We start from the raw sequence: 11069 nt of genomic DNA on the forward strand, positions 1-11069 counted from the left end.
TTTAGTAGATTTAGGTTTATATCTATGGTGACCCAAGCTATTCAGACTTGTGGTCAAAAATGCATAATTAAATAAATAGAAAAAAATATAGAAGGTTTTGTACAAGACACGACCGCATTGTTGACGTAGAACTACGCTGTAGTTCAATTCAAGTCGCTTGTTTATAACTGCGAATATTATTTTATAATGCTACGAAATTTTAGATATAACCATTCTACCAATTTGGTCTCCCTGATTTTTTTTTCTTGTAGAATTTGACGATTATTGTTTGATGATTCATTCTCTCAGAACAATGCTCGAGATAAGCGCAATTATCATCCTTAGTGGAGAAAGTTTTGCTACTGGTAAGCGAAACCAAATCACATACAAAATTCCAGAACGACATGTACTTTCCTGGTGACTATCTAAACGAAAAATGGGTGGGTTATATAACCGCAAGTTTGACGTGGGACCACCTTAGCTTAGCAATCATTTGTTTGTATTGATTAAATTTTTGATTGAATGAAATAATTTCCGAATTCAATTGAATCCAATATATTTGCTTTGTGAGTAAAAAGATTGTATAATGCCATGTAAGGTCAATTCATGAATTGTGATAGATACGTTTGGTATGATGACACCTTTGTTAAAAGTCTGTATTAGGTAAACGCATGTCAGTCAGAACAAAAATGCCCCCGACTTGAATGAATTTGCAATGCAAATATCTCCACGCTTCATGGAAACATATTTCAGTCGGAACAAAAATGCCCCCGACTTACATGTATTGCAATGACGATTTCTCCAACGCTGCTTGGTTTTGAAGTCTGTGTTAGGGAACCTAACACCGAAATGTGTTAGGGAACACATTTGTATTTGCGATGCCGATTTCCTCAAGGCTGCATGGTTATGATGACTGTGTTGGGGAAACCGTAAATCGGGCCAATCAAAACGAGGCAGTTAGGGCATTTAGATAACGCTTAACATTTTACAGTGCGTGCTCCCGTGGCCGAGTGGTTAGCGTCACACATTATCATGCCGGGGGTTCGGGTTCGATTCCCGTTCTGGCCGGGAGATTTTTCGTCAAAGAATTTTCTTCCGACTTGCACTGTGGTCACGCGTATTCTAGAACTTGCCACTCTAGAATACATTCAAGGCGTGTTTTTGGCATAGAAATCTCAACTGAGTACTACTAACTAAAATGACGCATGTAATACCTACGTTGAGACGGCAAAAGTTCCACTGGGAACGTTAGTGCCATCCAAGAAGAAGAAGAACATTTTACAGTTATTCAATTGTTTATCTAATGAAAAACAACATTTTATTAATTGCGATAGGAGCGTAAAAGTATTCCCTATCAATTGATGCAAACATTTTTCCGATCCAGTAAGAAATGTTCGAGTTATAAGCATTCGGAATCTTTAATTTTTTCCAGCATGTTCTGTGTTTAGGTTTTAATTTTCTCCCCCATATCTTCCGGTTAGACGTAGTCACACGTTAAAAAAATATTCCTGTTAATCTCAACAGCTTCGAAAAGAGTAGCACTGCTTCATTATGATCAAGATTAGCGCAAATGCAATGCTAGTTGAAGGGAGTTTTGCAACTGACACGCGAACCCAAATAAATTTATAACTTATTATAACTTATTGAATAACTTGGTATTCCCAAATAATTTTTTGATGCAAAACCTTAACACCTGCTTTACCATAGCGTCAGTTCAATGCATTGATACAATGTTAAAGGAAACAACGAAACCTTTATGATGGCAGAAAACAAACAATGTCAACTGCTTGGAAAAAGGCTGAATATTTGCCTCAGCAGTGATTCATACCTAATACCCTAGCGCAAATATTTCCCTCCCGCTATCTCCCCTCCTTATCGCCACGTTCGGATTGGCATGTTCACCCGCAACAGCGCAATACATTAAAACGCACGCACGTACACACACACAAAATTATCCATATATCGATGGCTTGAAGCAATTAAATATGCACACACTTATCTCCGTTTTGCGCTCTTCTCAACAGAAGCTTTTTGGTCTGGATCAGCTTAGCTTTCATCTTTTGTGGAGAGAGTTTTGCTACCGTCATGCGAAACTAAATCACAGACAAAATTCAAGAACATTTACTTTCTTGGTGAGCTAACGATAGCCTAGTTTGATGATTCCCCACACAATTGTGTAGCTTAGAACCTTAATATAATGGCGTCAACTTGATGCAATTATTGCAATGCCAGAGACATCAGCGAGTCAGTAATTTGGTCGCGTCCACAGATCAATCCGAAACTAGGACACGTGAGACTTTAAACTTCTTTAGTTCATTCGTCTCTCACGATGTTGTTCAGTCGTTGTCCTCACGAAGAATGAAAGTTTGCCTCAGCGAGATCCACTGTTTATACTCTATGCAAAAATTCCCTTTCCTTCTTCTTCTTTTCCTTTGTTCACGGAGAATTTAAGTCTTACGATTTCCCCTTCGTTGCTTGTTATTGACAGCTCTGTTCGGGTAAGAACACAAATGGACAGAACAAATGTATGGGAAAATGGAAACATTTACAGTTTTCATGAATTTCAACCATTTATACACCATGGGATTATAATGTATAGCATATAAAACAAATCTTAGGGAATTTCCGATTCATTTGGTATGTAAATCGTCAAAATTCGTTCGCGGCAAAAATAGTTATTAACGTTAACTTTATTTCATAAAAACGTGACTTGATTTTTCATTTGGCACCCTTAATGAAAGACGTAGTTCTACGTCAAAAAGCGTGGGAATGGCTTTAATGTATTTTGTGCACTTTTTTGAACATCGATATGAAAAAAAAACAAATACTGTTGAGTTCTTCGTGTCCATATTCGAATGTGTTTACGAATTCTACCTCATCTAAATATATATATAAAAATATATGAATTGCCCTTACAATTTCCAATAAGTCGTCCATACATCGGAAGATGGGCACTTTTACAGGGATAAAGTTTTCCGAAAAACAACTTTTTCATGTTTTGTTTGAAAAAAATACAACTTATCCTAATTTTGTTTAAATTCAAGATAGCAATATAGTGTAATCCACAATCAAAAATTCTAGATCATGTTAAAATATTAACTTTTTTCGAAGACATATATTCCATTTTTGACTCATGAAAAAAAAAGTTTTGGTCGTTACATTTTTGTGTGTAAACTCACGTTTGACATGTTTCTAAATAGGTGTTTTTAAATTTTGAGTTTTTTCAACTTTTTTTTCCAAAAATCTTAATTTAAAAACTATAACATCTACAAAAAGATGGTCAGAGAATGAAATGTAGCAGCTGCGATTGCTGCTTTCTAGTTGTGATTATGAAGTGCTTGTCTTCACAGAAACATGGCTGCGTGCAGATATCGATAATGCCGAAATATCACCCGAATATAAAATTTATCGTGATCGTAGCGCCCAATCCAGTCAACACTCTTGTGGCGGAGGTGTATTCATTGCAGTCAAATCTCACCTCAATAGTGGAGTAGTTTTATTGTCAAATTGTGAAAATTTTGAGCAAGCAGTTCAACAAATTGCTGACCGTGCTTCTGCAGTGGACATCATTGTCTCTTAAGTGACTTCAACCTCCCACATTCACGGTGACAATTGGATGAATATATAAACGGACTTATTCCCTCGAATGTTTCTACTGAGCACGAGCAGGTTCTTATTGAAACTATGTTTACCATCGGATTACAGCAGTTGCATCGCTATTCGAATGTGAACGGTAGACTTCTTGGCCTCATATTCGTAAGTCACCCAGGGCAGCTCGATATTATAGAGCCGACTGCACCAAATACTGCCCGTCGACAATCATCATGCACCTGTTGTCGTGCTTTTCGATGAGAGAAGGGATGTTCTTGTGGAACAAAGAACGGTAGATAACGAACTTCGTTTTGACTTTCACTCTTGCGATTTGGGGCGGCTCTAAGTGGTATTGGATGACATTGACTGGGACATCTTATTGCAAACCGGATCTCTGGACAGATTAGTTTCTAAATTTTTCTGACAAGCCTTTTTCAGTGCTTGAAGACAATGTCAACGCAAAAGACGAGCAATTCACAACTCCAACAAACCCTGGTAGACCTCAGAATTTCGGCATCTACGTAACGTCTTAAGAAAGGCCCGTCGTCGTTTCTTCCGATCAAAAACCGAGAGCAACCGCGTAAATCTCCGTGATATTGAAACTCATTACAAGTCAGTACTAAAATCCAACCTACGATAACTATCTGTCCAAGATCCAGGCCAGTGTTAAGCAAAACCCATAGTGAAGAGTCGGAAAAATTCAACTCGCATTCCACGCAATGTTATCTTCGAAGATGTCTATCTACCCGTTGATGATGTTGCAAACGCCATGGACGATCTTGACATCAAAAAAGGATGTGGTACAGATGGCATACCATCCCTGTTACTACAAAAATGCTCCACAGCGAACCCTATTGCTCGCCTCTTCAACAAATCGCTTCAGGAGAAAACATTTCCAATGGCTTGGAAAACTGCTTTCGTTGTTCCTATACACAAATCGGGAAACTGCAATCAGGTGACAAATTATCGTGGTATATCTATGCTGTGCTGCCTAAGCAAGGTATTTGAACGGCCAATGCACAATGTTTTATACAATGTGGCATCTCCAATAATTTTCAATGGGCAACATGGGTTTATGAGGCACCGTTCAACCACGTCGAATTTAATGTGCTACGTCACCTACGTCAGTATCACGTGAGATAGAAGAGAGACGGCAAGCTAATGCGGTGTATGTCGACTTCGCGAAAGCTTTTGACACAGTCCCACACTTCCTAGTAACGGAGAAAATGAAATGTATGGGCTTCCCTGACTGGATAACGGAGTGGATTTCATCATACCTTTGTGGTCGCACAGCACATGTCGTCGTCAATGCAGCTAAATCCCGCAGCTTTTATATCACGTCCGGAGTGCCGCAAGGAAGCGTTCTGGGTCCACTGCTGTTCAACATATTCATGAACGATTTGTATTCACTGCTTTCATCGCTCAAGCTCTCTTTTGCCGATGATCTTAAAATATACCGGATGATTTCATCTTCGTTGGACTGCGTAGTTCTTCGAGAAGACATTAATTCAATGCTAGAGTGGTGCTGTGATAATGGAATGCGAGTCAATGAAGGAAAATGTAAGACTATATCATTCGGTCGCTCTAATAGCCCCATAGTCTTCCAATATAAAATGGAATTGTCGATGTTGGATCGCACAACGGCCATCTACGATCTTGGAGTCACGATAGACTCAAAACTGAGATTCAATGACCACGTCGGCATGATGACTGCCAAAGCTTTTTCAGTACTGGGTTTCATACGCCGCCACGCGTACGAGTTCAGCGATATCCATGTTCTGAAAATCATGTACTGTTCGTTGATCCGTAGTATTCTTGAGTACGCTGCTCCTGTCTGGTCTCCCTTCTACGTAGTTCACATCCTGAGGATTGAATGAGTGCAGAAAAGGTTTATCCGTTTTGCACTGAGACAGCTACCATGGAACGACCCACTGAATCTCCCCCCTTATGTCGACCGATGCAAGCTCATAGGACTGGATACACTATCTGCCAGGCGTACAACAATACAAAGATTGTTCATTTTTTATGTACTGCAAGGAAATATCGACTGCCCTGAGCTTCTAGCTCAGGTTTTTCTAAATATTCCTAATCGACGCTTGAGGAATTCATCTCTACTATCGGTTCCACTCCATAGGACAAACTTCAACTTGACGAAAAATGCCTTTGAAAATAGAATTAACAATTACATCTAGTCTATAAGTAAATAATTCAGTCTGTACTAATAGAAGACGGTGTTAACATAAATAAATAAATAAATAAAATAGATTGAAAAATTATCTATCCCTTCTTCGGATGATCTTTTTGATAAATTTATAGCAAGTTTGATTACTTCAGTGGATCAGAACGTTGTTTCGATTTGTTATTTGTCATCCGAATAGCTTCAATTGAACCAACTCAAGAGAAAAAGAGCTTCCAATACAAACAACCCATGATAAATAGGTACTTAAATTTATTTCACTAATTTTCTATACATTTTACCTAAAAGTGATCAGCATTGAAATTGGGGTAGAATGCACTATGAAGCATAGTAAAAGATTACTGGAAAGCTATCTTAAAACGGCGTATTTGTAAATCAGCTCATTTGATATATTAAACCTTTATTGCGCGTATTTTTCAAGTCAACATAAAATACAAGTCAAATAAAAACATAAACTGATATAAAATATAATAAAATTCGACATGAAGCATTAATTGTTTCTGCTTTTGCCTTTTTCACAATTTAGTCAAGACACGAAACCCATCGAGATATCAAAAACAAGGAAGCTTCTAGTTCCATGAGCAAGATTTATAGGTGGAGCAGATGGTAGAGTTTGCGAGCGTAGTGTGACGTGTGACACATCGTGACGACAATTTTTTTATATTTTCAGTAAGTTTTTTAATCAAATAAAAACAAATATTTTTTGGAGTTCCGGCTAAATATGAGTATAATGTGGCAGTGTGCAGTGGATATTTGAAGAATCATGTCGGAGAAAAAGAATAAAGGTGATATTTTTTGTGTCTTTTTCACTCTCTCACCTTCATATAAAACCAACAAATTTTAATGATTTTTGCAATAGCATGACGATATTTTCAAAGCTCATAATGTGGTTGTATGTGATTTGTGAAAACAGTTTACAATTGAGCAACATTTCATTGAAAATGCATATACAATCTATATTGTATGCAAATAATGACGACACCATATTTTGTTCACCAACACAAATATACTCTATCTACTACTCCACCTCATATATAGTCATTGCTTCCAGCTGTTGGTTTGTTTTCATTGCTTGTGTAGTGGGTTTCAGTAATGTTTAAGTAGGACAAATTTTTTATCAATCATTTCAAGGAATTTCGTAACCGAATAAAAGAAGAAACATTATTGTTTCCCTTTCTAAATTCTAAAGTTAAGAGTATAAATGCTTCTGCAAAAATACAATTACGATTTTGTTCATCTTGTTTTGTTAGATCTGAATAAAATAATAGCCATGTATTATTATTCTATCCCACTGTGGTTTCGTGTTGAGGTGCCGTCAAGTTGTTATTGCCAGTGATTCATTTATTTTCGTTTACGAAATCAATTGAAATTAGAAAATGGGAAGAAATTACATGCGGAAGACTACGCGGCAGTCGTGGACGAAATCAGGCTTGAGAGCGGCTATTAATGCAGTCAAATTAGGCGTGTCGATATCTGCTGCAGCCAAGCTGCATGCCGTACCTAAAAGAACATTACTCCGATATTTGGACAAACAAACCGAAACTGGAAGACTGGAACTTTGTCGGATGGACCGGTTCAAGACAATTGTCACCGAAAAACAGGAAGAGGATCTTGTGAATCATATCGTACAAATGTCTAACTATGGATTTGGGCTCACACTTCGAGACATCCGAAAAGTAGCGTACCAAAAGGCTGAAAAACTCCTTTCAATCGGGAGGAAAAATCAGCTGGACTAGATTGGCTGCGATCATTTCTTGGAAGGCATCCGGAACTCAGACTACGAAAGGCGGAAAACACATCGCTAGCTCGTATAAAAGGCTTCAATACGGAAGCGGTCGACTCTTTCTTCCAACTTCTACGGAAAATGTATACTGAGTGTAATTACTCCCCGGAGCAGATATGGAATGTCGACGAAACCGGTTTCAGTACAGTATGATTATTTTTTACAAGGAAATTGCAAAAAAAAATCAACTTGTAACTTGTATTTCTAAGTTCAGAACAAATCATGGAGAGTATTCACTAAAAAAGGACAGCGTCAAGTAGCAGGCGTTTCATCTGGTGAAAAGGGTACAAACACTACGGTAATTATGGCTATGTCCGCATCCGGCACCTTTGTACCTCCAGCTTTTGTGTTTCCCCGAGCCAGAATGAATGAATACCTGAAAATTGGAGCTCCCGAAAACTTCTTGTTTATGTGTCATCCCAGCGGATGGAGCAACTCTTGCACCTGCTGTTTATGGTTAGAACACTTTCTGAAATTTGTAAAACCAACAGCTAAATGCCCTGTATTATTGATCCTAGACGGACACACTAGTCATACTAAAAACATAAGTTTCCTTGAACGAGAAAGTGAGTCTCACGTTAAAGTCATCTCAATACCACCACACTCTTCACATAGGGGCTGATTCTCCTGCGCGAATGGAATGTGACTGCAATGAACTCCTCAAAGTCACATGACTTAGGTCACCGTATCGCCGAAGGCGATTGCCCTGACGTGAGAGGTTCATTTTGGAGTAAAATACTCAATGAATTACAAATGGTGCAGTGTTCATTGAAATATATGTCAAAGCTTGTGTTTTTTGCAAAGGCTCTATGTATTCAATGTGTTTCATGAATATATATTTCTTTTATTTTAAAAATTTTCATTCCTTGTTACAAATATGTACAGGAAATAATTTCGTTCATCTTTATAAATGTTTTCCTCTTATTATAATTGATGAAAAATAATATCACTGGGATAAGAAAACAAATAAAAATATATTTTCAAATCTGTTTTTGCATAGTCCCTTTGCATTAATATGAGTGTATGTTATTTCAATTGTTTTGATTTCGTATCCGTGTTTTGATTCCTCATTTGTTTTTTGACTTAGTGTCCGGTGCTGATTTTAGCGTAATTATTGCTAAAAGTTTATCGGAAGATTGAATATTCTTTATAACATTACAGTGAACATTAATTTTATTGTCGCCTCACATAAAAGTCATCAAGGTAAGATATATTTATTATCTCATTCAAATAAATTTAAAAGCTAAATTTTGTTCACAGACAATGAGCCGATAAAAATGACAAAGCTGTCAAGGATCTTGTAATTCCACTGTCCGAAACTGCGCTGTTATCGTTTGGATTCTCACTGGATGAGCCCAGTGAGCACGCATCTCGCATCTACCTTATGGTCAAGCTGGGTCTTGAAATGGATAAGCACAGATGATACTCCATCCGCAACTACTGATGGAGATGCTCCTCCACTAATGGATGACACCGAGGATGCCTCACACATGGAAGAAGTTGATTAAACATATACGGTTTTTAACTACTTATGTAGCTTTTCGTAATTTTTGAAAGTCTGATTTGTGTTTTTGGAGAAAGGAAACGGTATGCTGAATTGAGTTTCTCGTATCAGTTAGGGTCAACTATTGTAAACTTTCAATTTAATGTTGTACCGCGTTATAACGGCTGCAGAAGATGTATATTCTTGTCATTAGTAATAGCATACCAAATACTTAAACTGACTACATGTTAATAATAAATATAAATTATTTCAAAATGCACAGTTTAAATGGATTGCATTCGAAATTGCCTATTTTTGTCCGAAAATTCTCACAATGTAGATGACTACATCTTTGAATCTGAAGTAGTGATTGCCCGTTTGGAACGGCGAATGATTAGAGATCGTTCAAGTCCATTGGAAACGCTTAATCCTATTTTTGGCTACCATTACTGGTACTAGTCGATAACAAATGAGGATACGACTTCAAAAGTCACAAAATGGCATGTTTTTCCATTGCAATCGCCCACGAGAATTGAGTGAGTGTTCATGAGAGTTCATTCAAGCTAAAAATCTCACCACAGTCGCCTTCGGAAATTGAGTGAGACAGTTTTTGCGAGCTGTCACTTCTCATTCGCGCATCAGAATCAGCCTCATAAGCTACAACCATTAGATGGAGCTGTGATGGGTCCCTTGAAGAAATATTATTCTCGGGCAATAGACAACAAGACAAGAATGTGTCAGGTTTGGTGAAGGAAGCTTTTGTTGGAGCCGCTACAATTAAAATGCTGTAAGCGGATTTCGTGCTACCGGCATTTGTCCATATGATGATAAAAAATTCTCAGAAGATGATTTTGTCGCTGCTAATGGTGTGCAAGATGGAATTAGATCACAGGACGAGACTGATTCGACCAATTTGATATCCTATGAATGTACTGATACTGAAAGCCCTCAGCTGAATATATCCTGCGAAGACGATCAAACGAGAACGGAACCAAGTGGAGTTGCTAGGTCAGCCTACGAGTCACTGCAAGCTGAAACAGTCACTACCACCTACGATGAGCCACTGCAGGTCACAGTGGTTGTCGTAAACTATGATCAACCACTTCAGGTTAATGCAGCTACTGTTAATTACAGTGAACCTCTGCAGTCTGAATTAGCCACCATCGACTGCTCTCTTATCCAGTCAATGAATCCCGCGGAAGGAGAAATATCCATTATCCCAGAGGTTGTTGGATGCGATACAACAGGTCATTTATCTCTCGAAGGAGTGTTTGAACTGGACCCCAATCTTTATTTTCAAGTTGGTGAAAATGGAGAAGTCATTGAGATGATCGTAGGTGATCAACCAACGCTGCCAACCAAACCAGGTATAGCATCTCTTAAAAATATTTATCTACTGAATTTGACTTTAATATGCTGTCTTTGTAGAAACGACCAACAATTCCCAGTCAAACGAAGTAGTTAGCATTGCCAAAGATCCAGCTTCAGCAGTACCGAAGGTCAGATTGAACAAATCGAAGAATCCTGGTAAACGAGCTCCAAAACGGAAGGTCTGTGCAGAAGAGCTAACGTCGATTAAATATCGGAAGCATTTGAAAACAGCAAGCGCTACACAGACCATCAAGAACATTAAAAAGAGAAGTCGTAAGAAACCAACAGCTGATGTTGTGAGTGATATTTTGTGCTTCTCTTGTGGAGATTTGTTCAGATCAACCGGAAATGGAAATGGATGGGAGAAGTGTCTTCGTTGTGATATTTGGTTCCATGAGACTTGCACTGGATCAAACATCGTAACTTGCAGCACCTGTGTTTAATTTTACCCTGAAATACATGCATACATGAATTAGAAAGAAGAATTTGAATTTGACGTCACCAAAAGATAAAAACTGATTATTACATTAAATAAACTATTTGATATGGCGTAACTCTCGATACTTATTTTGCTTTGAAAGTAAGAGTTTTTGGCGCTTTGTAGATTGTTGTGATTGCAACTACTGTGCCACCTATTTCTCGATACACCTTGGCTCTTCGTGCTG

The 11069-nt window shown here is 38.0% G+C and overlaps 1 protein-coding gene across 1 annotated transcript; it reads left to right on the forward strand.

The window, feature by feature from the left end:
• Positions 1-5183: 5183 nt before the first annotated feature.
• LOC129761514 (uncharacterized) lies at positions 5184-10847 on the forward strand. The gene is made up of 3 exons (XM_055759239.1): positions 5184-5376; positions 9876-10400; positions 10462-10847. Exons 1-3 carry the CDS (start codon positions 5184-5186, stop codon positions 10845-10847), a joined length of 1104 nt encoding a protein of 367 aa, XP_055615214.1.
• Positions 10848-11069: the final 222 nt, after the last annotated feature.

This window comes from Toxorhynchites rutilus, chromosome 1 (assembly GCF_029784135.1).
Source record: "Toxorhynchites rutilus septentrionalis strain SRP chromosome 1, ASM2978413v1, whole genome shotgun sequence".
In the NCBI taxonomy this organism is placed as follows: domain Eukaryota; kingdom Metazoa; phylum Arthropoda; class Insecta; order Diptera; family Culicidae; genus Toxorhynchites; species Toxorhynchites rutilus.